Source organism: Gouania willdenowi, chromosome 14 (genome assembly GCF_900634775.1).
Source record: "Gouania willdenowi chromosome 14, fGouWil2.1, whole genome shotgun sequence".
Lineage (NCBI taxonomy): Eukaryota > Metazoa > Chordata > Actinopteri > Blenniiformes > Gobiesocidae > Gouania > Gouania willdenowi.
Window position 1 is genome coordinate 34,184,024 of NC_041057.1, and position 25,948 is coordinate 34,209,971.

Sequence of the window (25,948 nt, forward strand, 5' to 3'; positions counted from 1 at the left end):
CAAACCAAATAAACAAAGACACAACAAAAAGAGGACCCAAGGGTTAAAATAAACAGAACCTAACAGATACAATAGCGAAATACATATAATAGTTGATTTAATGACACAAAGATGAGTTTTATATACACACTGAAAAATGGTTTGACAGCTGTTTATATATATATATATATATATATATGTATAACAAGCTGTATAAATAAATATTACATATAATACAGGACAATGGTAGAATGAATATACATCATATATAATAAAGACAGTGCAGTAAAACATGATGTGGCAGCCATGGAGATGAGAATTAAATAGACAAAAAATAATAATTGAGTTAATGTATTATGTAAATTGGTTTCTGGTTTGGATGAGTCAGGAATAAGGGAATTGGTTCTCAAGAAACTACAGGGCTGTTATTTCATGTTTGTAAAAAGTTAAAGGGGGGGGACCAAACAGAGAGGGGCTCTACTCCTGAGTTTTGAGCGGTGGTAGGTGAGTGTTCTAGTGAGATGTGTTCTATGAGTAAGTTTTTCCAGTGTGTGATGTTTGTATTTTTCTTTGATTTCCAGTAAACGAGTATGGCTTTCTTGGTGATAGTCAGGGCTGTGAGGAGTAGTTTATTGTTGTGTTTATTCAAGTTTGTTGTTGATGTGTCGCCAAGTAGACAGAGTGATGGGCACATGGGGATGTGGCAGCCCATTAGAGAGGACAGTGATTTGGTGACCTCATTCCAGAACTGTTGAACCGGTGGGCGGGGCCAGAAGGTGTGAGTATAGGTGTCTGGTATGTTTAGGGTGCAATTATTACACATTTCTGAAGTGAATCCTATTTTAAACATTTTCTGCCCAGTGAGGTGTGTTCGGTGAAGAATCTTCTACTGTATTAGTTGTAGGTTTGCATTTTTTGACATGGAGTAGATGTTTTGGTGGATGTGGTTCCAGAAGTCAGCATCAGGATCAATCAATAAATCTGTTTCCCATTTTGTTGTTGGTAATGTACTGTCTAGTTTAGATCTTATTTTGTACATTTTTGATAGGAGTCTTTTTTTGTAGAGGTTATATTAACAAATTCTGAAGTTGGACGTGAGAGATGTAGGTCAAAGTCTGCAGTGTTATATTTAGCATTAATGGATGATTTGATTTGGAGGTATTCCAGGTATTGATAGCTCCTGATGCCACACTCCTGGACCGGGTGGGAGAAGGAAACTAGTTCATTGTTTAAAAAGATGTGTTTCAGGTGTGTGATGCCTTTGTCTGACCATGTGCGGAAGTGAAGTGGTTTTTTATTGCTTAGAAAGTCAGGGTTGTTCCAGATGGGTGTGAGTTTGCATGGTGCTGCAGTGGAGTCAGTGATTTTGTGAAATTCCCTCCAGGCTGCCAGAGCCGTTGATATTGTTATTGTTTTAAAACATGGGTGGTGTTTAATTGATTGGCTGATAAATGGTAAATCTGAAATTCTAATATTTCCACATGCTATTTGTTCAATGTCTAACCATATTATATCTGACTGTTGAGGGTGGATCCATTTAAATATGTACTGTAATTGATTTTCAATGAAGTATTGATAGAAGTTTGGTGTTGAAAGACCTCCCTGTGTCTTGGGTTTTTGCAGGGTTGTTAGCTTGATTCTGTGTTTTATTTTTCCAATAATATTTATTGATAATGGAACTTAGAGATTTGAACCAGGAAAGAGTGGGTTTGGCTGGAATCATATTAAAGAATTTATTTTTGGTAAGATTGTCATTTTTATTGTTGCAATCCTGCCAATTAAAGAGAGTGTTGAATTCATCCAACGGAGAAGAGTGTCTGTTATTGTTTTGAGTAATGGGGTGTAGTTGAGGGTGAACAACTCTAACAACCTGGGGGAAACATGAATACCTAAATATATGATATAACCAGTGCATAAAGGAACAGGTGGAGCGTGGGTTGCCACATCCCAGATTTTTGCCAGTTTATGGAGTAGTTAGAATTTTTTTTTATGTTCCTATTGTTTTAATTGTTTCTTGTAGTGATAAATGTGGTTTCTGTAAAAAAAAAAGAAGTATGTCGTCGGCATATGAACTGATTTTATGATGGCGGTTTGGTGTTTTTATTCCATGGATATTTGTGTTTTGTCAGATGGCAGCAGCTAAAGGTTCTATGAAGATGGTGAATAATGAGGGAAAGAGTGGGCATCCTTGCCTAGTCCCCCTGTGCAGTGTGAATGATTGTGATGTTAGTCAATTTGTGGTAACAGTGGCTGAAGGTGCAGTGTGAAGAATATTAACCCAATTAATAAATGATTCCTCAAAGCCAAACTTCTGCATTGTGGAAATGAGAAAAGACCAGTTAACTTTATCCAATGCTTTTTCGGCATCCAGGGTGACGATGATAGATGGATTTTGTTGCTGTGATGAATGTTCCATTAGGTTAAAGAGTCTGCGAGTGTTGGTGGATAAGTGTCTGCCTTTTATGAAGCCGGTCTGATCAGGATGGATTATGTGTTGAATTATTTTTTTTATTCTATGTGCTAATGTTTTTGTTATTATTTTTAGGTCTACATTGAGTAGGGAGATTGGGCGGTAGCTGGATGGGAGTGATGGGTCTTTGTTGGGTTTGTGGAGGAGTGAGATTGTGGCTGTGTTCATATGTGGAGGTAGATTTGAGTGTTGTTTTATTTCAATTATTACTCTGTGAAAAAGTGGGGATAAGACTGATCAAAAATGTTTAGAAAACTCAGCAGGGAAGCCATCGGCTTTTGGTGATTTATGGTTGGGCATGAGATGCAGAGCAGTGGAGAGTTCTTCATGCATAATTGGGTTTTCTAGTGTGGATATATGGTCTTCATTGAGTTTGGGTAGATTAATGTTATTCAAAAATGAAACGGTGTCTTCTTGGTTTGGGTTATTTTCTGATGAGAATAAATTTGCATATAATTCTTTAAAAATGTTATTTATTTCTTCAGGTGAGTTTGTTGGTTTCCCTGCTGAGTTTTGGATACGGGAAATAGTAATTTTTTTCTTTGTTTTGTTTTATTTGGTTTGCCAAGTATTTTCCAGATTTGTTGTTATGATGGAAGTTTTCTTGTTTGAGTCTGTGTATCTGGAATTGTGTTTGTTTTTTTTTTTTTTCTTTATTTAGGATTTAATTTAGTTTAAATCTGTATTTTCTAAGTTCACTATGGGATTCTTCTGTTGGGTTGTTTCTAATAATGTCCTCTAAATCTTTGATTTTTTTGTTCCAATTTTATTTCTTCTTTTTTGTGTACAGAAAATGAAATGATTATGCCCCGAAGTACTGCTTTACCGGATTCCCATAGAATGGATGGAGATGACTCTGGGGAATCATTTATTTCTAGGAAGGATGCCCACTATTTTGTAATGAGATCATTAAATTCTGTTTCAGTTAAGAGGGATGTATTGAAGCTCCATCTGGTGTTAGATCTGTGCGGTGTGGTTCTATTTAAAGTGAATTTTACAGGGGCGTGATCACTGATGATGATGGGGTGGATTTTTGTTTCTGAAATATTTGAAATAATTGAATTGCTGGTGAGAAATAAATCAATACGTGAGAATGACTGGTGAATGGGTGAAAAAAATGAATATTGTTTTGTAGATGGATGTTGAAGCCGCAACTATTGCCAAGTCCCAGATCACTCATGAATTGTTTAATTGATTCAGATGACTGCCAGTGCCGTTTATTTGTGTTTTTACTTCTGTCCATGGATGGGTCGATGACTGTATTAAAATCTCCTCCTATGATGATTGGACAGTTAGAATTATTAGAGATTGATGAGAAGAAGTTATGGAAAAAAGATGGGTCGTCAGTGTTTGGGCCATATATGTTACCGATAGTGATGGGTTTATTGTTGATTGATATATTAATTATTATTAAACATCCTTCTGGGTCTGTAACTGTAAGATTATGGGTAAATGAAAGATTACTATTGATCAGAATAGAGACACCTCTCTGTCTTCTATTGTAGTGAGATGAGAAAACGTGTGAATTGTGATGTTTTTAGTTTATTTTGCTCTGAGCTAGTGAGATGAGTTTCTTGTAATAAGCATATATCTGCTTGTAATTTGGATAGGTGATTAATCATTTTTATTCGTTTTGCCTGAGAGCCAATTCCCCTTAAGTTCCATGTTAGGAATTTTAACATTGTTTTAAAGAATATGAAATGTGTTATTCTGTGTTGTGTGTGAGTGTCTGTATGCATGTATGAATATTGACTGTGTGTGTGTGTGTGTGTGTGTGTGTGTGTGTGTGTGTGTGTGTGTGTGTGTGTGTGTGTGTGTGTGTGTGTGTGTGTGTGTGTGTGTGTGTGTGTGTGTGTGTGTGTGTGCGCGCGCGCGGCATTTTGTACATATATGAAACATTTTCTGCTGCAGGTATAATGTTTAAAAAAAACACAAATGCAAAAACCTAACATATTGTAGCAAAGAACACAAGTAACAGATACAAAAGAGGTGTGGGTACAAAAAAAAAAAAACATTTGACAAATTTTGTGGGGAGTCCGGGTGATTAGGGAGGCAATAGTGCAATACTGTATATTAGAGATTATGGATGATAAAGTAACAGTCAGTGTTAATTTGATAGTGTGAGGAAGCATGGGGTTTAGAAGAGCCAGGGGGTTTTGTTCCTATTTTGGTAAAATTGTCCATTTATGTAGAGTTTATCATCGGAGATGACAGCCTTTTTTCCTTGTTGAATCATGAGTTTGTGGATGGGGTGAAGTTGTTTCTGTCAGCATGATTTCTTTGGGAAATTGATCATTTAGTCCATAGTCCGTTCCTTTAAACTGTCTTCCTTGTTGTTGCGCCTGTTGTTTCTGTTTAAAATGTTCGAATTTTGCAACGATCGGGCGTGGGTGGTGGTTGGTGGAGTTTTTCTGACCCATACGGTGAACGCGGTGGAATGTGATGTTTTTGACGGTGTCTGGAGGGAGTTTGAGTTGGAGAGTCATGAAGTCCTTCACAGTTTTTTCCGGGTCGTCTGCGGGATGTTCTGGAATGCCGGTAAAAAAAAGATTGTCCCGCATGTTGCGTGTGCCTGTAGGTCGAGGATGGTTTCCTTTATGTGTTTATTTTCAGAGGTGGTGGAGTCGAGCTGGTTAGTGAGGATGTTTACTGACTGTTTGAGTGTCTTGTTTTCAGTGGTGAGAGTGTCTATTTGTTCCTGGCTGTATTCAAGGCTCTGGCAGAGTGATTGGAATTTGCTGTGTAATATTTCAATAAGTGCTATTCTGTTGTCGAGTTCGGTGAGTTTCTGTTCTATAGAAAGTAGTATGTCGCTTACCTCAGGGTAGCAGGGGGTGTTTGCAGATGAATCTGAGCTGGATTGTGGAGAAAGTTGGCATCTTTTTTTCATTACCTGAGGTTGTTTTGGAAGTGGATGTAGGGGTGAGGTCGGGAGAGTTTTTGTCCATTTTGCAAATCCTGTAAAAGCACTTGTCGATGTATTCCTCTAGTTGATTCAGGTCGTTTGATGTGAAAAAACAATAGCAGTAGTATCCTTGGAAAAAGTTTGTCTGTCTTGTCCAGCGGCCGGTTGCTGACATCTTGGATCTCGCACTGTCTCTTGGGAGTCACAGCATCACAGCGAGCTCAAAGGCCACTGAGTGGACTTTGACTTTTGTTATGATGCTCCGTTCCACTCAGTTTAATTTCAGTGTGTATCTGAGGTTCCTTTTCCGTTGCTTTAGTTTTGATTCTGTTGCTCAGTATTTTATTTTTTATTCTTCAAGGTCATATTAGTTTATAAAATGCACATTGCTTAGAAACCACGACATATTCGTGGCCTCAACCCTCCCACCTGCTCTCCCAAAACAACTACATAGGTGTGTATGAAATCACAACCACATATTTAGATTTGGATTGTTCATATATTTCAAACATGTAAACAGAATATTATAAGTGTAGCAGCACCACTGTGTGTGTGCAGTTACTTAGAGCTGATTGGTTGCGTTGTTGGGCGGGCAATATAAAAGGGGAACTTTGGATGACATTTCCTCATTGAGCTGTCAGCTGAGGGACCCGCCTACTTCCCGGTTTCCCGTCGCCTATCGTTTGCCGATCACCGCAGCAGGTATGATCTGAGCTGCATAAGCAACACCTCACGATCAGGAGCACTTATATGCTGTTGTGTTCTGTAGCTCCTAGGGTTTTTGCTGTGTTTGAGACTGTCCTTGTTCTCCGCGCTGCAATGCGCATTCGCCTGCAGGGTTTGAAGCGAGGTGAAATTGGTTTTATATTCGACCAATTTCACCTCGCTAGGGTTTGACAGCTCGGAGCTGTCACTGAGTTTTTCCGCTCCTCATTCTGCTGCGCTAGTGCACACTCCCCGTTAGTGCTTGTGAAATCACCTGAAAGGTATGTTTTCCACGTAATGTGTTCATTTTGACCCCAATGTTGACGTTGCTCCCTTACGTGTTGTTTTATAGTGTAGCTCTGAGCTACCACTGTCTATGCTTCCTCTGTTGCGCTGCTGCGCATGTGTCTTCTGCATATGACAGGTACACACACTCCATGTCTGCTCTGGCTGTCTTCGTTCTTTTAAATTTAATAATGAAATGTGTAACAAGGCTCGTTTATTGGAGCGAGTTGGAGACCACTGCTGCTTTGCTTCACGTCGTTGTTTTGATTGTCTGTTCTGGTTCTGTGGAACCCTGTATCCATCTACCCTCTTGTATGTCTGTGATGTGGGACGGACCTGCCCTGTGAATCGTTCTGACGGGCACAGAACGCCTTCCGGCTTCACACCACACCTGTGGTTACCGGACATCCTGCTGGTTTAGTTTAAGTTATTTAATATTATTCTTTACATTGTATGTGAATAACTTTATTGTCTGCTTACTGTATATTTGGTTTATTTTATTATACATTCATTTGTTTAATCCTTGTTGGTTCACATAACCACAACTTCTGTTTGAAATTCCCATTGATTCTTTTATTTGCAGTTACTGAGCGCCAACGGTGGTGGTCCTGGTATCTGGTGGAGGGTTTTTCGTTGTGTGCTGTGCAGTCCCTGAGTTGACGTCCCCACGTGTGTGTGTGCGTGAGTGTTTGTTGCCACATTTTAGGTGTTTTATTTTCCTGAGATCCGCCAACCAGCCTCAGCACTGGTCACTTTTGTTAATTGATTTCATTTCAAGTAAACATTGTTTCAAGAAAAGTATATTTTTGTAATAAACAGATTTTTTTAAACTGGAAAACACGTCTAGAGCTCAATTAATTGACAGGCCTGGTGCCTTACACCATATTTTCTTTACTAATTAATGGTTTATTATAAAGTAATTAAAAGAGAAAAACCCATAAGGAACAAAGAAAACAAAAAGATTCTCAACACAACTTTACAATTCAGGAGTGAGAAGAAGTACATACTTCTGTTAGCTTTTTGCCGATATTGGCAAACACTAAATTTACAAAATGAACCGATACCAATATATACATAGACCCCCTCCCCGTTGACCTAAGTTTAGGTGACGTTACATACAGTATCTCTCCATGGGAAATAAAACTGCTTAATTCTACTTGTGATGCCCACTGAATGTATTCTACAAATAAACAATCTGTGCAAAAATGACAACATAAGATATTTACCCTTAGTAAAGATATTGGTATTTAACATGTCATCTCAAACAGAAGCTGACTCGGCTAATTATCTCATTAATCCAAGCAGTTAAACAGTTGGAAGAACTCCACAACAAACAAGGTTTGCTGTGAAATTGGAACAATACTGGAGAAAATAACATTTGAACATTGTGGTGTTTTTCTACAGGCTTCATCAGCTGACTGTAGATCAGTCCATCAGATATAAATCTATATCTTTCCTAAAAGATGTCATCACTAAATGAAAGGATTAATTTATTCATTAATAATATTTCTTTCCTAAACTCAGGGGTCTGATCTGAACCAACCAGGATCTTCTAACAATGGGCAGCTCATTTTATAAGAGAACTGATTGGTCAGGAGGCGGGGCTTTATGACTCTCTCAGATCTGATCCACTTCATAACCTGGTCCAGACTAGATTAGGTGTTCAGCCTAAGTTACCATGGTGATTTAGCCTAAGTTACCATGGTGATTTAGCCCACTAAGACGTCAGCCAGCATCATAGTACAGCACATACTGAATACATTCTGGAAGTTAGCGCGATAAGACCATAGTGTTATGGGATTGTTATTATTTCTTGCTTGCTCTACTTTGGTGTAATGTGATGATAAATATCGTGACCCAAATGTGGAGAAAACAAATCAGTATTTTATTGACATTAGGATGAACAGACCAGGGGTGTATTTGATCAAAGTGTTCTCAGTAAAGCCAGGCTTATGGTTTAAACCTGGTTCAGCTAAGCCGTCCGTGACCATGCTGGCTTTTACCATTTCATCAAAGTCTTCTCAGCTTGACGCTCTCCAGCTGAACCAATCAGCTGACAGTGTTTAGCTTAAGTGCACATCCTCATCAGACCCATGAGATTGATCACATATTTAATGATTAGAGAGTGACGGCGCATGCGCTGCAGCTTTTACGATGAATAAGAAGCCAATAGGAACTAATGCTGAGACCAACAGGACATGACGTCATCTGTTACTGAGCAGTGAAAATAAATGACGGACATGTTAAAAAAAAAAAAAAGGACTGACTGTGGTTTGAACATTTTTCCGAAAAGTGACCTTTGTCATTGGGGAGCCTTACTGCTTTGCCCTGGGACTGTCCCTGAAGCCCCTCCCTCTCTGTATATCCACAGCTTTCTCATTATTAATCTCTGATCAATAAATGGACACATTTACACCTTGTGGTAAATGGAGGTGATGGATACAAACGTATCCTTATATATTATTACTGATGGTTTAAACACATGGAGACTGATATCTCATTAAAAAATACTCTACACATTAAACATGTCCTAAGACAATGATTCTATAGTCATGTGTATGGATTACAAATCATATTAAAACATTTACCATGATATTCTGTTTAATTTTCTTTTGTTCTTCTGTTATTTTTTATAGTTAGTCAGTAAAGGATATAGACTCTGAGTGGGTTTATAAAACCTGTTCAACTATCGCAGGTGTGAGCGCTCACTTTGGTAAAAGCAGTGCTTAGTAAAGATTAACAGGGAATGAAGTCAGGAATGAAGTTTGATGCATTGTTGGCAGAGTCACCTCACTCTGACAACAAATACACCACTGCTATTATTCCTTCATCAGGCTTTAAATGATGTCTGAAATAAGTCAGACCAGGGGCTTTGAACATGAGGATTCTTACTCCAGTTCAACAAATATTCAACTCCCCTTAAATGAACATATCTATATTGTGGATATCTGTAATAATCTGAGACCCGGGAGAGCTCATGTTCATGTGTTTGTTTCTCTCTGCAAAATACTAAGCATTGATGCTGACTCAACAGCGTGTTGTCTTTGTGTTCAAGGACCAAGAGTTGGCTCAGAATGGCTGAATCTTCACCCAGCTGTCTGTCCCTTAGAAGTAAGGATTCAATGGTTGAACCCCCTAACTTCAAAGGAGATTCATCAACTGACCAACTGTGAGTCCATAAGAAGTATGGAAGGTTGTAGGTAATCCTCCTGATGGTCCAGGTTCTTAAAAATCATATTTCTGTTTGTGTCTCATCCAGAAACAATCCCAGACTGGCTGGGCCTGGACCCAGCTGTGTGTCTCTTAGAAGTGAGGATTCGATGCTTCTACCTGTTAACTTCAAAGGAGGTGGAGTTGTACCAGTCAGGTCAGTCATTGTGTTATTACGGTTAAAGCTTATCACAGTCTATAATTTAAAGCACACTATGGAGTGTAATACAGTGGGACTAGTTTCTGTTTCACCAGAGCTGCTGTCATAGCATCACTTAAAGATTAAAAGTATGTGTCAATATTTCACACCGAGAAGCTGAGAGTGAAGGAATCACGTTTGTTTTAAAAGCAGCTTTTTTGTCTTGTCTTTGTCTTTCCTGATGTTTGATCATTTTAAAGAAGCTCTGCATGCAGCATTGAGGAGAAGTGGTTAACTTTCTGCACCACGGCAAGAAGGTCCTGAGTTCAAACCCTTTGGATGGTACACTGGGTTCCTTTGTATGGAGATTGCATGTTCTCCCTCTGTATACTCTGCACCTCATCTGCCTCCTTTCATTGTGGAGGTGGAGCTCCTCCCCCTCTCACTAAGGCTGAGCTCAGCCCTGCAGAGGAAACTCATTTCAGGAGCCTCTACTTGCCATCTAGTTCTTAAGGACTGAAAAAAGACTGGGAATGGAATGTAGATTGACCAGTAAACAGAGAGCTTTGCCTTTTGGGTCAGCTCGATCTTTGCCACAATGGACCAGTTAGGCATCCACATTCTTCCCCGATCCACCGGTCAATCTCCCGCCCCATCATACCCTCATTCCTGAACAAGATCCAGAGATACTTGATCTCCTGCATTTGAGGCAGCACCTCTACCGTGACTTGGAGTTGATGATCCACCTTTTTTCTACTGAAAACTACGGCTTGCCGGTCCGTGGCTGGCGGGGTGGCCCTGCTTGGCGGTGGATGGTGTCCTCTTTCGTCGGGGGGGCCGGGGCCGCCTTCCGGTGGAGGGTGTTGTGTCGTGGCGCCGGGTGGGCCTGTGCTGGCCCTGGTGCGGGCACGGGCCTCCCCCCTGCTCGGCCGCTCTCCTTGGCGGCGGGGGGGCGTCGCTCTGGGCCGGTGTGCGGCGGGGGTCGCTCCCTGGGGCACCGGGGGACGGGGTTGGTGCCTGGCTGCGCCCGGGGGTGGGGGGTGCCGCCGTGCTCCGCGGGGCCGTCGCAGTCTGGGGGGTGCCGTGGGGGGGGTCTCCGGCTTTGCTGCTCCGGGGCCCACATTGCCGCTTGCCCGTCTGCACCATCTACCATCTCGCGTGGCCCGGCTCGCACCGGACAGTCCTCCTACATGTACACTTCACCTCACTCCCAGCTGGTCTGGCCCATTCACAATATGCACCACACACCCATACCCAACCCTTGGGGGGCTGGATGGTGGGACTGGGGGTGGAGGGGGCCGCCACCTGTGTCACTATGTAGTGGCGTGGGGGCGGCACTCCCACCTCTAGTTACCCTACTAATCCCTCCAATTTTAATCACACCTCAACATGCCACCCCCCGGAGGGTGTACCCTCACTTACACCCTCCGGCCTATTACACCACATACACATATATCCACAGAGGTAGGATGGGGAGCACCGCTCCCCTCCATCCCCCTTCTTTTAATTACACCCCATACATTCACTGAACACACACACTCACACAGGGGATAGGGAAGTGCCTCTCCATTGGGGAATGGAGAGGCACCATAACAGGGTGGTGGGTTGGCTCACATATTTGGGCCTCTCCGGTGGGGGCCTGGCCACTCTGTTGGTGACTGGGCCACTACATAGAGTGAAAATACATCAGGATGGTGTGGTCGGGCGTGGCGGTGGGTCTCGGGGGGGCTTTGCTGGGGTCTCTCCTTGCGGGGTCTTTCCGGGCGGTGTCGGCCTGGTGGAGCGCGGGGACGCTTCCTCCCCTTGGGTGAGGCTTGGTGCTTGTTTCGTCGGCTGGTGGCCTTGGGGGCGGGCCCCGCGGTGTGCGGGCCTGGGGCGGCCTGCCTCGCCGGTTTGGGGGGTGGGTGTGCTGGGGGTGTGCTTGTGTCCTCACCGGGGTTGGGGCGGGGTTTCTAGGTGCCTCGGAGCGATGCTGTTTACTGGGGGGCGGCGCTAGCTGTTCCGGTGGTGGAGGTTGCTGTCGGCCGCCTGGTGGGTCTGTCCTGCCATCTGCGGACTGGTGGGTGGGTCCGGGGCATCTTTGGCTCGGGGCTGCGGTTCCGCACTTGATGTGTGCCTTTGGGGTGCCTCCGTCCCCGCGGTGGGGATCGCCGGTTGCTCGCGGGCCGGTGGGGGGCGCTGCTCCGTGGCTGGCGCTGCCCGGGGGGCGGCGGGCCCTGGGCTGCTGGCCTTGGGCTGTCCGGGGCTGTGCGGTCCTGCTGGGCTGTGGCCGGGTCCTGGGCGGGGGTGGGGGGTGCGTCCCGGGGGGCTTGGCCCGGGGGCTTGCCCTTGGGGGGTCCTGGTCCCGGGGGGTGCTCCTGGGGCCCGGGATGATTGGCTGGCTGGCCGGGCCGGTCCTGGCGGGGGTCTTTCGGGGCGGGTGCCGCGTGCCGCGCCCTTGCATACCTAATGGTACGGCCCCTGCTTGGGCAGTGCCCCGTGAGGCAGGGTGCTGGGGATGCACAGGGAGCCACATCCCGGCAAGGCGGTCTGGCTTGGCCCTTGGAGGGGGCCCTGGCTTTTAAAAAAAAAAAAAAAATAAATAAATAAAAAGAACTAAAGCCCGTGGCGCGGGCGACATCAACAATAGGTGATTTGGGGCGCCATGGGGGGCTAGGTTGGGGTGCCTGGGGGCCGACGGGGAGACTCCCGGCGGCCCCCTGGTGCCTTATGCGGCTTGGGGTGTGGTCGTCCTCCCTGGGCGGGCTGCTCCTGGTGCTGCGTCCATTCCGGGTCCCTCTGGCCTGGGGTCGGGTCCCTGCTGGCTCTGGGCCCGGTGGCGGGTGCCCGCCGGCTGCCCGTTCGGCGTGGCTCTGGTCGTCTGCTGGGCGTGGGCTTCGGCTCCTCCGCTGGGGTCTCTGGCGGGGATCTCTCTGGGCCCTCCCCTCGGGGGGTTGGGCGCGGGGGTGTGGGGGGGGTGGGGGGGGATGGGGTGGGGGATCTGGGGGTTGGGGGTTGGATTGGTGGCGTGGTGCGCTGGGTCCTTGGCTCCTTGGGGCTTTCTCGGGTGGGTATGGGGGGGGCGATGGTTGCCTCTCGGTTTGGGATCTTGGGGGCGTTCGGGGGGCTGCTTGGCTGTGTGGTGGTCGCCGGGGGCCCCCGGATTGCCCGCTCTTGCTGCTGGCCTGGCTGCTTCCGGGGCCCGGGGGCGGCTCGTGGGTTTTGCAGTGGCGGTTCTTGGAAATACATTTGTCATGGATGCACTGGCCTTGGGCTGTGGGATAACACTCATACTGGGCTCAACCACAGACACGTTGTTCCCAAATACCTGTTTTATGGAATTTCCACTCACTTCTTCCTCTGCTCACAGCCACCACCATTATTCCTAAGCCGCACACTGGTCACCAAACTGGCTTGATAACTCAACAATAAGCACAATATACACAACCACAATTTCACATCGCATCACTTGAAATCTATCGACTACTCCCCACCCATTCCATTTCCTATCTTGTATTCCTCTTCCCTGTTAACTTCCCCACCCCTCTCCAACCCCTCACCTTGGTGTAACACTGCCCTCTCTTTTTTTACATCCTCCCTTTAATAAAGTATTTCTTACCCTTCCCTAGGGAGGGCTGGTGATGGTCACAATTATGCAATGAAATAAATAAATTTATTTAATTGCAATAACAAAATATGCATTGCTGTTAAAAGATTGCACTTCTTGTAGTGTTAACCTTCGACAGAATGTGCAGACAAGAGAAAAAAAAAAAAAAAAAAAAAACTACAGCTTCAGAGTGGGGGGAGTTGATCCTCATCCCAGCCATGAACTGTCCCTCAAAGGGTTGCTCCTATTGAGCAGGACAACCTGGTCTGCAATCAACAGAGAGCAACTGCACCCCTCCACCACCAGACTGCTGTCATATATTATATATAAAAGTTATAAACAAACCTGTGATTAAGGGAAGCCCCTGGGAATGTACAACCATCACTGGAAACAGGTCTGACAACAGGTCTAGACCAGAATCCTGCTCCTTGCTACAAGGATTGAACGGCCCTTAATAAGGTGCCATCCAGCCCATAATCCTGTAGTGCCACCCACCTGATATGGATTTGATGAGACTTAAATAAGGTTGGTGATCTCTCCTCTAGCACCCCATGAGGATAAAGAGCTGATCCACAGCTCCACAACCAGGTTGGACTATGGACCACACTCATCCCCAGCACCCTGGAGTACCTCACCAGGGAGGCTGAGTGGTGTAAAAGAAAAACATCCTTTGGTTGCCCTCTTTGAAAATAGGAACCACCATGTCGGTTTGCCATTCCACAGACACTGCCCACAAGGTGAACGTGTCAGCCATGACAGCTCTACAACATTCAGAGCTTTAGAATACCCAGGGTGTAGTTAATGCACCCCCAGAACTTCACCACCACCGAGTTGTTTAACTACCGTAGGATTTTCTGCCCTAGCGGTTGGACGACCCTACCACAGGCGTCCTTACTCTGGTTGCTCTACAGAATACGTGTTGGTAGAATGGAGGCACGATCCAGGTCACATGATGTTAGCAGATCTCCTGAGCATTCCTACAGCTGCTCCTCGGCATGTTTTAATGTTTAAGTGTGTCTTCTCTACAGAAGCTTGGAGGGTGTAGATGGTTCCTCTGGAGATGAGCCTGACTCCATCTTTACGGTGTGTATGTCTACAAAGACACACTAAATCTGTGCACTGAGCACTTCTTCACACACAACTTCAGACCTTCATTCATTACCTTTAATGTGTTTCTGTTCCAGCTGCTGGAGGACAACATCATCAGCTTTGTTAAGGCTGAACTCAAACACATGCAGAAGATTGTGGATGGAGATGATCCAGAGTGGTCAGAGAGTCAAATGGAGGGTGAAGATGAGGAGCAGAGGAGGAGCAGGGAGGCCTTTCTGAAGATCACACTGTATTTCCTGAAGAGGATGAAGCGGGAGGAGCTGGCTGAGCGTCTGCAGAGCAGTAAGAGTTTTTGAACATCTTCACTGTGAGGAACATCACATGAAGGACACAAAGCTGTGTTTTCTTTTTAAAAGCACGATTCAATCAATCAGATTTAATCTGAGGAACCATCCAGACTGATAACATCACACACTTTGATTTCCAGTGTTCAAACCTGCTCTGATTTCTCCACTCTAATGTTTGGTTTGTCTTCATTCAGGAAGAAAGGCTCCTAGATACCAAAGTGAACTGAAGTCCAAGCTGAAGAAGAAGTTCCAGTGTGTGTCTGAGGGCGTGCCTAAAGCAGGAAGTCCAACCCTCCTAAAGGAGATCTTCACAGAGCTCTACATTACAGAGGGAGGGAGTGGAGAAGTCAACCAGGAACACGAGATCATACAGATAGAACCAGCATTCAGGAGATCAGACACAGCAGAAAGAGCCATCAGACTAGAAGAACTCTTTAAAGCCCATCCTGAAAGACCTCGACCAATCAGGACAGTGATGACAAAGGGCTTGGCTGGCATTGGGAAAACACTCTTAACACACAAGTTCACTATGGACTGGGCTGAAGACAAAGCCCAGCAGGAGGTCCACTTCATATTCCCACTGACCTTCAGAGAGCTGAACGTGTTGAGGGGGAGGAGCTTCAGCTTGGTGGGACTTGTTGATCACTTCTTCTCTGGAAGCAAAGAAGCAGAAATCTGCAGCTTCCAGAACTTCCTGGTTCTGTTCATCTTGGATGGTCTGGATGAGTGTCGGCTCCCTCTGGACTTCCTCAGCACTCAGTCCCTGACTGATGTCTCAGAGTCTACCTCAGTGGAGGTTCTGCTGATAAACCTCATCAGAGGAGAACTTCTTCCATCAGCCCGCCTCTGGATAACCACACGGCCTGCAGCAGCCAATCAGATCCCTCCTGAGTGTGTGGACATAGTGACAGAGGTCAGAGGGTTCCTTGATCCTCAGAAGGAGGAGTACTTAAGGAGGAGGGCCACAGATGAGGAGCAGGTCAGCAGGATCATGTCCCACATCAGGACGTGTGGTAGCCTCCACATCATGTGCCACATCCCGCTCTTCTGCTGGATCACTGCTACAGTTCTGGAGGACGCGTTGAAGAGCAGAGAGGAGAGAGAGCTGCCCACGACTCTGACTGAGATCTACAGCCACTATGTGGTCCTTCAGAACAAAGTCAAGATGGTGAAGTTTGATGGAGGAGCTGCCACAGATCCACACTGGAGTCCACAGAGCAGGGAGATGATGCTGTCTCTGGGAAAACTGGCTTTTGAGCAGATGCAGAAAGGAAACCTGATCTTCTATGAGAGTGACCTGACAGAGTGTGGCATGGACCTCAGAGCAGCCTCAGTGTGCTCAGGAGTGTTCACACAGGTCTTCAGAGAGGAGAGCAGCCTGTACCAGGACAAGGTGTTCACCTTTATCCACCTGAGCCTTCAGGAGTTTCTGGCTGCTCTTCACGTCCATCAGACCTTCATTAACTCTAAAGTCAACCTGCTGGAACATCAACCACAGAAGAAGAACTCATGGATGTTTGCAGTTCAAAAACCAACTCTGAACTATCTCCATCAGAGAGCTGTGGACAAGGCCTTACGGAGTCCAAACGGACACTTGGACTTGTTCCTCCGTTTTCTGCTGGGTCTTTCCCTGCCAACCAATCAGAAGCTCCTACAAGGCCTGCTGACACAGATAGGAAGTGACTCACAGACCAATCAGAGAACAGTTAAATACATCACAGAGAAGCTCAATGAGAGTTTGTCTGCAGAGAGAAGCATCAACCTGTTCCACTGTCTGAATGAACTGAATGATTGCGCTCTGCCCGAGAAGATCCAACAGTTCATGAGATCAGCACGTCTCCCCACAAAGGAACGGTCTCCTGCTCAGTGGTCAGCTCTGGTCTTCATCTTACTGACATCACAAGAACATCTGGATGTCTTTGACCTGAAGGGATTCTCTACTTCAGAGAAAGGTTTTCTGAAGCTCCTCCCAGTGGTCAAAGCCTCCAAGAAAGCTGAGTATGTGACTTTAGAAGAACATGTCTTTAATTCTCTCATAGACAAACATCTGTAACGTTTCTCTGTTTCTTCATCAGTTTAAGTTCCTGTGGTCTCTCAGAAAGAAGCTGTGCAGCTCTGTCCTCAGTCCTCAGCTCTCAGTCCTCCAGTCTGAAACATCTGGACCTGAGTGAAAACAAGCTGCAGGATTCAGGAGTGGAGCTGCTGTGTGAAGGACTGAAGAGTCCTCACTGTAAACTGGACTTTCTCAGGTCAGTACAAACACAGTGACTGAAAGGACTTCAGGTGTTCATAACCTTCAGAATAAAGCTGAAGGTCTGTGAAAGTGGATAAATCAGAAATATGGATAATTGTGTTAATGCCAAAATAAATCTCTCATGAAATTACATTCATGTTTCTTAGACACAAGTTACCAACTTTACAAAATAAATAAATCATGTCATTTACGGTAAAGTTATTAAAATTATATGAAGTGTATGGGAACTTTTAATCACGTCAATAATAGAGTAGCTTTATTGGTCCCACAGTGGGAAAATTTACTGTCATTACAGCTCAGATAAAGTGCAAGAAAAAAAGACAACAGAAGGCAACTCACAGAATACTACTTGCACTGACCAGGTCGATGCATGTTAATGCTCTTGACTTTAAGAACAGTTGATTGGTGTGGTCTCTGTAACCCACTTTTTTTTGCTGTATACATCACTGTCTGTAGGGTGGTTTTGTAGGTGTTCCCCACACTAAATGCCGGCCCAGCCTATACGCAGATTAAGCGGCTGCTTAGGGCTCCCTGGCCACAAGAGGACCCCCAACCTGGCAACCCCACTTGCATGTTACTGGTACTGTTGTGCATTGCGCGCATGAAAACTGGAATCGCCTTCTACTCTTAAACATGTTCATAAATGATTCCTTAGCACTGAAAAAATATCTGTAATATTGCTTGAATATCTGTAAAAGGCACATTTTTCTATTACTCTGTCTGCTAACATAGCATCTCTTCCTCACTGCGAGAATAGCTGCATGTCAAACAACCACTGGGTTACCAGTGCTCTCTGCTGGTCCAAACAAATATCTGATATAAAGACTGACTAAAATGGAATATCTATTATGAAAATAACTAATAGTTTTCACGTTTTTTGTTGTTGTAGGCTGTCAGTCACTAAAACTTCTGAGGTTCCTGGTTTTACCCCTTGGCCATGTTTGCACTTTATTTATGTTAATTTATTTTACTTTTAAATGTGACCAGCAATATCTTGTTTTACGATTCACTAGGTTTCAACTTAAGTGAAAACAATTGATATTTATTTCAATTGTAATTTTTTTGTGTTTGTTAAAACCGTATTTCAAGATTGTGCCTTTTTGTAAGACTCTACCTTTAAATATAGTTAATAATGGCTTATAATATCACATAATAGTCATGATTTCAAAATTCCTGTCAACTTTTAAAAAAATGTTTTTTCACCAAAACACGGTGGGCCGCCGGTGGGCTTCTCTACCACCACTGGTGTTTGACTTTGTATGCACCAAACAGACATTGTGTTTGTTTGTTAATTGACTCGGGTGTGTTTGTTCTGCAATGAGACTGAAATATTTCAGTTAACTTTTTGTTCAATACTTACATTTGGAGTGTGTACCTGTGTTCTCTGTTTGCTTTACTTGAATTTTAAAACCACAGGACATTGTGCAACAAAATGGTATGATCTACAGTGTCAAATGCAGCACTTAGATCCAATAGAATGAAAACAGATACTTTTCCTGAATCAGTGTTCAACCTTATGTCATTGATCACTTTGATCAGATCAGTTTCTGTGCTGTGATGAGAACGAAAACCTGACTGAAATTTATCAAATATTTTGTTGAATGTTAAGAATTGACTCAGTTGGTTGAAGACCACCTTCTCAATGATCTTGGCCATGAATGGAAGGTTCTGATTGGTCTATAGTTAGCCAGTATAGAGACATCCAGTGTGTAAACAGTTTGTTGTTTGTCTTGCTGGGAGCACCTGATGAGCATGAGTCTAAAGGATGAGACGTGATGATGGTCTCACCGGAATACTTTTATTATGCACCTCCTTGCACACACACCGTAGCATCACATGCAGTCTGTCAACACACAGTGAACCGAATGCCCCCTCTATAGGCACAACATGTAACATGCACTTCCTCAGTATGGTGGCTCTGTTTGGACAAACATAATCATTTAGCAAATGATCTACATCCTTTCTCTTTAGCTTGTAGCCTTATACAAACAAAACATCGCTCCATTATCAAAGTGTAACATAAAATCACAACTTAGCCACTGGCTTTAAAATTAGTAATACCTTGAATAAATCTAAACTGTCAACACACTTCCAAAAACATAACATAACTTGTGTATTAAATGCATCAGAACAATCACACACTTCCACTTCACATGTTTTTTTTTTTTTTTTCATTCTTTTTTTTTTTTTTTTCAAACATGTCACAGCAGGTATTTTGGATTTGGTCTCGAAATACGACCTGAACGTGTTACATATGGCGAACTCACGCTGCCTTGAAAAACGGCCTGTGCGCGTGTAGGTCTTGCAGGAGATGTTTCATGTGGCCTCGACACATGAGACATGATCGGGGGAACACTGTCAGGTGAAGGGGGAGCATTGCTCAACTGAAAACGGGCAGTGTTCTGCGTCTCAAAGGTGTCATCCTGGGGTCGTGGAGGTGGAGGCTCTGCAACAGGAAGGATGTGGCGACGATTTCTCCTGTATTTTGCTCCGTTGGACTCAACGATGTAAGAACGGGAGTCAAATTCCTCGTGTGTACAACATACACTTGGCCAATAAAGATGATTCTGATTCTGATTCTGATTCTTTGCAGGTCTCCTTTACGATCCCTAGATTATCATAACCTTTTGGGGTCTGCATTCTGACAACCTGACCTGGAGACAAAGGCGTAAGGGGTCGGCTTGAAACGTCACAATAGCGCTTTAAAACGAGTCTCCTATTGTGTAGCTGGGCGGCGATCTGCATAGCTGGCTTTGAGCTGGGCTCCAACAGCTTGGTGCTCACCGGAATGGCTGCACGAATCTGTCGTGACATCAGGCGTTCAGCTGGCGAACCAAGTGTTTGGTCACGGGAGATGTTTCTGAGGTTAAGAAGATTCAGAAACACGTCTGATCCATCTCTGTGAGATCGCTCCATCAGTTGTTTAGCACTCCGCACCGCTCTCTCGGCGAGTCCATTTGATTGTGGAAACTCTGGGCTGCTTGTGGTGTGTTTGAAGTCCCACTGTTTTGCAAAGTCTTTGAATTGTTGACTGGTGTATTGTCTAGCATTATCAGAGAGCAGAATGTGGGGTGTACCGTGTACTGAGAAATGTCTCTTTAATTTTGTGATCACGGCCGCTGATGTTATGTCACGAAGAAGATCGATTTCAAACCAACCTGAGTAAGAATCAACCAGTACTTGGTAGTGTTTCCCATGCCAATCAAAAATGTCCGCTGCAACTGTCGACCAGGGGAGATCAGGAACGGGGTGGAGCTTGAGAGGTTCCTTTTGTTGATGGGGTTTGGTGCTGTTGCAAAGAGCAGGAAGACAGCTTTTCAGTGATTTGTTTTGACATACCTGGCCAAAATATGATGCTCCTGGCTCGGCGTTTGGTTGCATCCGCACCAGGGTGGCCTTTGTGTACAATGTCTATGTACGCGTTTTGCAGGGACTGAGGAATAACAGTTTTGGGTCCCTTCATGATGATGCCGTCATCCACAGTCAGTTCATCCCTGTAGGGGAAAAAAGTGCGAATGGCAGGCTGGAGCTGGTTTTCTCTGGAGGGCCATCCTCTCTGAATGACTGTAGTGAGCTTCTTTAGCATAGCATTCTCTCCTGTGTGTTTTCTGAGTTCCTCGAGGCGCGCTGTTGAGATGACACTAACAGACATAACTTCAAAGGAATCATTTTCAGCTGTACTCACTGGAATGTTGGTAGTTGGAGCTCTTGAAAGTGTGTCTGCCACATACATGAGTTTACCTTTCTTGTAGACTAAGGTAATGTCGTAGCTTTGTAGTCTCAACATCATTCTCTGGAGACGTGCTGGTGCAGTATGGATTGACTTCTTTAAAATCGTCACCAGGGGCTGGTGGTCGGTCTCTACCACGATGGGTTTGCCATACACATAGTCCTTAAATTTTGAACAGGCAAAAACAACAGCCAACAGCTCCTTTTCGATCTGTGCGTATTGAGTTTCTGTGTCTGTGAGGGTGCGTGAAGCAAAAGCCACAGGTTTACCGTTTTGCAGGCAGGCAGCTCCAAGTCCAAAACACGAGGCATCGCACGTGAGTGTGACGGGTTGTTTAACATCGTAATATGACAGTACTGGTGGGCTTGATAGGCAAGCTTTGAGATGGTCAAAAGCTTCCTGATGCTGCTGAAACCAGCACCAAGCGGTGTCTTTGTGAGTAAGCTTCCTCAACGGGGCTGCGATGTCACTAAAGTTTGGGATGAACTTTCCAAGGTAGTTAGCCATACCTAAAAAACGTTGTAATGAAGTAACATCACTCGGGACTGGCATGTCTCTGATCGCAGCGGTCTTTGCTGGGTCGGCTTTAAGGCCATCACTTGTGAAAATATGACCCACATAACCTACATGATCCAGGCGAAACTTGCACTTTTCTGGATTCAGTTTGAGGTTGATCTCCTTTGCACGATTAAGCACTTTCCTTAGGTTAGCATCATGCTCAGCAACATCCCGACCTCCGATGATGATGTCATCGACAATCACCGAGCATGCATAGCCAGAAAATAGCTGCTCCATAGAACGCTGAAACACTTCGCTGGCAGAGTTTATGCCAAAAGGCATGCGTAGAAATCTATAGCATCCAAAGGGTGTGCTGAATGTTGTTAGCATTGAAGATTTCTTATCGAGCTGTATTTGCCAGAAGGAATTTTTAGCGTCTAAGACTGAAAACACAGTCGCACCAGCCATCTGTGCTGCGACTTCCTCAACACTACGCATGGGATAGTGGGTTCTTTTTAGAGCTGTATTAAGGTCTTTTGGGTTGATGCACAATCTGATCTGTTCTTTGTCTTTCTTATGTGCTACCACCATCGATGAAACCCAATCAGTGGGCTCTGTGACAGGTGTTATTACACCTATGATTTGCATACGATCTAGTTCAGCTTTAACTCTCTCTTGCATCGCGACTGGAATGCGGTGAGCAGGGCGGACTACAGGCTGAATGCTGGGATCCTGGGTCATAGAGTACGTGATAGGCAGCTCTCCATGTTCATCATTGAATAAATCACTGTGCTGTGTTTTGATCTGCCTTGTAAAATCTGTGTTAGTGTCCATAGTGAGCTGGTGAACATCATGGCTCATTGTCACAATTCCCATGTCAACACAGGCACGAAATCCAAGTAGAGGCTGTACTTCTCTGTCTACAATGAAGAATAGTAAAGCATGGCACTGTCCCTTTAAACTGCAGGATAATGTAACAAGGCCCTTAGTTTCAATCTTACTGCCACCATAAGCAACAAGATTTGTGGCGTTTTCTTTAACTACAGGTTGCTTCAGCTTTAAAACTTTGCTATATGTCTTTTGAGACATCACATTGCATTTAGCACCTGTGTCAACTTTCATTTCAATGGGCTTGTTGTTGATGTGTACTGTTACAAATCCTTCATCTTTTTTTATCATTTTGAGGATTTATGACATCGATGTTCTTATCGATGTCAACACCATCCACATGAAAGGAATCTTCACTGAGTGTGGCAGGCTCCTCTATTGCTACATCATGCACTGAGTGTCTGAGAGTCCTTTTACTGAAACTGGGCCGGCTGCGTGGTGTGGACTTACAGCATTTTTTGAAATGGTTAAACTTTTTACAGTTGTGACACTGTTGTTCAAAAGCTGGACACTTTTCCCGCTTAGCTGCATGGCTGCCCCCACAGTTATTACAGTTCGATATAGTCCTGTGCAGTGACAGCTGTTGTAGCTTAGGCTGCTGCTTTCTGTGTGAAAATGGCTTTATGCTGTCAACACTGGTAGCTTTTATACAGAGTGTCTTGCTGCTTTCCTCTGTCATTTCGTGAATACGACAGATGGAAATAGCTTTATTTAAGCTCAAGTCACCGTCTCTCAAAAGTGTCTTCCTCAGAGAATCATTGGTGATGCCACAGACTATTCAGTCACAGATTAGCTCATCAGCTAAATCTCCAAAATGGCAGCTCTTGGCTTTAATTCTCAGATCACTGAAAAACGACTCGATGCTCTCACCTTGTCTTTGATTTCTAGAATGAAACTTGTGCCTCTCCATTGTTTTGTTGCTTTGAGGGTTGCAGATTTCACGAAATGTCCGTTTCAGGCACTCTGGGTCCTCTCTGGACTCAGCAGGGGTGATAATAGCTCCATCTCCGCCCACAGCACGCACCTCAGCCGCGTAGACGAACGAGCGCTCCCGCTCTATGGCCTCCGGTCCCGCAAGATTGAGGAGGATATAGGCCTTAGTACTTGCAGGCTTGTCGAAGTGTGCTGCAGCGACAAAAATGTCATACTCCCTCTCGAATATCCGCCAGTTCTCAGCGACATTCCCGTCAAAAACTACTGGGTCTGGTCTGCGAAATCCTTCCGCCATTTCAGAGACGCAACGTGGCTCTGGTTAGCTTCACAGTTAGCAAAGTCCAGTGGAATGCTAAGGAGGTACTCACAAGAGGAGAGTCCGTTCAGATTCTGACACCATGTAAACAGTTTGTTGTTTGTCTTGCTGGGAGCACCTGATGAGCATGAGTCTAAAGGATGAGACGTGATGATGGTCTCACCGGAATACTTTTATTATGCACCTCCGTGCACACACACCGTAGCATCACATGCAGTCTGTCAACACACAGTGAACCGAATGCCCCCTCTATAGGCACAACATGTAACATGCACTTCCTCAGTATGGTGGCTCTGTTTGGACAAACATAATCATTTAGCAAATGATCTACACAGTGTTCTCTTTTTTAACAGAGGTTTCACAGCAGCTACTTTCAGGGATTTTGGTACGGTGCCTGATTGGAATGAGCAGTTAATTATCTGACACTAATCAGTGACAATTGACTTTACAACAGTTTTAAAGAAGTTTGAGGGTTTTGTGTCAAGGCAACACGTTGATGGATTCAGCTGCTGAACAGTCTCCTCTATTGTTTTTGGGTTCACTGTAATAAACTCTAACATTGTAGTTGACTCATCCCTCAGTGGTTGAAGCTGTTCAAGCTTTTTGTTATTTTGCTGGTTTGTTCTGATGTTTGACCTTATTGATTGTATTTTTTCATTGAAATATACAGCAAATTCATTGCATTTTCCAGCTGACAGTAATTCAGGGGCTATCTGATCTGGGGGGGTTGTGAGCTTTTCAATTATAGAAAACAACATGCGAGAGTTGTTGACATTTTTGGCAATAATTTCAGAAAAGTATTGCTGCCTTGCTTTGAACAAGCCATCATTGAATTTTCGCAGACTTATTTTGTATAGTTCTAGATGAATTTGGAGTTTTGTTCATCTCCATTTACGCTCAGCTCTTCTACAGTCAGATTTCAAATGTTGGTGTCATTGCTATGGCTTCCATAAACTGTGCACTTGTGTTGTCATTTATGTAGCTTTTCTTTAAACACACATAACTAGGGGGAACAGATGTTACAGTCTCTAGGTCAAAAAAGACACAGAAATGATCAGATAGAGCTAAGTCTCTTACATCAACAGCAGAGATATCAACACCTTTAGAGATAACCAGATCCAAAGTGTGACCTTGAGTGTGTGTCGGACCAGTCACATGTTGTGTAAGACCAAAAGTATCCATTAAAGCATACAGTTCTTTGGCAGTATTGTCCATGTTATTGTTTACATGAATATTTAAGTCACCTGTTATTATTAAAAAGTTGTATTCAGTGCATACAACTGACTGCAGTTCAGCAAACTCATCCATGAATTCTCCAGAATATTTTGGGGGTCTATAAACGACTAAAAACAGAACTCTTGAATCACCCTTCAGTAAGAATGACATATATTCAAAGGGGATAAAATCCCCAAATATTATTTCTTTGCACTGAAATATTGATTTAAAAATGGCAGCAACTCCACCACCTTTCCTGCAAGTACGACACTTATTTAAATAAATAAAGTCTTGTGGTGCACTTTCATTGAGAATAGTATTACTGATACCATCATTCAACCACGTTTCATTAAGAAATAAAAAGTCCAAGTGATGTGTCAAAATAATATCATTATTTATTAGTGACTTGTTAACAAGAGATCTAACATTAAGAAGAGCTAATTTTAAAGACTTTACTTGAGCCACTGGTGGACTTTTTGGATGACATGTTATAGGAGTCAAATTTTTATCTCTATAAAGCTTTTTGCTTTTCTTTAATTTCACAATTTTACCTGTGTTACCTGTCACCACAGGAATTAAAGAAGCTGCATTAACTCCATAGGGCCCTGACTTTTTCTGGTTGTTCCTAAAAATAGAGCTATTGCAGTCTAGACCCAGCACACATCAGTCCTGTGTCGCTCTAAGATGAACACAGCTGGCCTCAGGAGAAGAGTGATCCTGGGCCTGGTATCGTCGAGGAGGGATGGGTGGTGCAGATTGGTTCTTTAGAGGAGAGAAGATGGGACCATGGTGGGGTAAAGGGTGGAGTGTCAGTCTTGTGCCAGCCAGAACCAGCTCGTTCATCTGGGCAGTTAAATCCAAGAACGCAGGGGTAGGAGAGAAGATGAGGTGGAAGTAGGTGAATTTTGGGGTGAAGCAGGTGGGTCCTGAGATGTGGGGGTTGGGTTGACCTCTTCATTTTGGTGATTTTTATTTCTTGCTGGAAGCTCATCGATTCCATGTTCTTTTCTTGTTGTTTTGTTCTCCGATGGTACATGTTGTCCTCTGTCTTTATCAGAACTGATAGCAGTGTGACTGGTGAAGTAAAACAAGTTGGATGTGAAGAGTTTTACTCCAGCCTTGTTTAGACACAGTCCATCTGCTCTAAAAAGATGACGACGTTCCCAAAAAATAGGAAAATTTTCTATAAAATTTAGTGAAAGGGCAGCACAAGCCGAAGACAGAAATTTATTCAAAGAGTAAATCCTTGAGAATTTCAGATCTCCTTTGCGGACTGGAGGTATCGGGCCACTGATGAACACTTTAGGCTGCAAACAGCTCACAGTTTTTAGCAGATGGGTGAAATCCTGCTTTAACACCTCAGACTCCTCCTTGGCTAAATCATTTAACCCAAAATGAATCACAACATTTTTCAAATGTGGGTAATCTGCAACGATAT

General features: G+C 44.1%; 1 protein-coding gene across 1 annotated transcript in view; it reads left to right on the forward strand.

Moving 5' to 3' along the window:
* LOC114475309 (NACHT, LRR and PYD domains-containing protein 12-like) overlaps positions 1-25,948 on the forward strand; it is a 64,071-nt gene that overhangs the window by 15,244 nt on the left and 22,879 nt on the right. Inside the window, exons 2-7 of the mRNA XM_028466000.1 lie at positions 9,400-9,513; positions 9,604-9,711; positions 14,308-14,362; positions 14,464-14,671; positions 14,871-16,674; positions 16,752-16,925. Of these exons, the coding sequence (XP_028321801.1) occupies positions 9,419-9,513; positions 9,604-9,711; positions 14,308-14,362; positions 14,464-14,671; positions 14,871-16,674; positions 16,752-16,925 (2,444 nt within the window). The 5' untranslated portion in view covers positions 9,400-9,418. The remainder of the gene's footprint in view (positions 1-9,399; positions 9,514-9,603; positions 9,712-14,307; positions 14,363-14,463; positions 14,672-14,870; positions 16,675-16,751; positions 16,926-25,948) is intronic.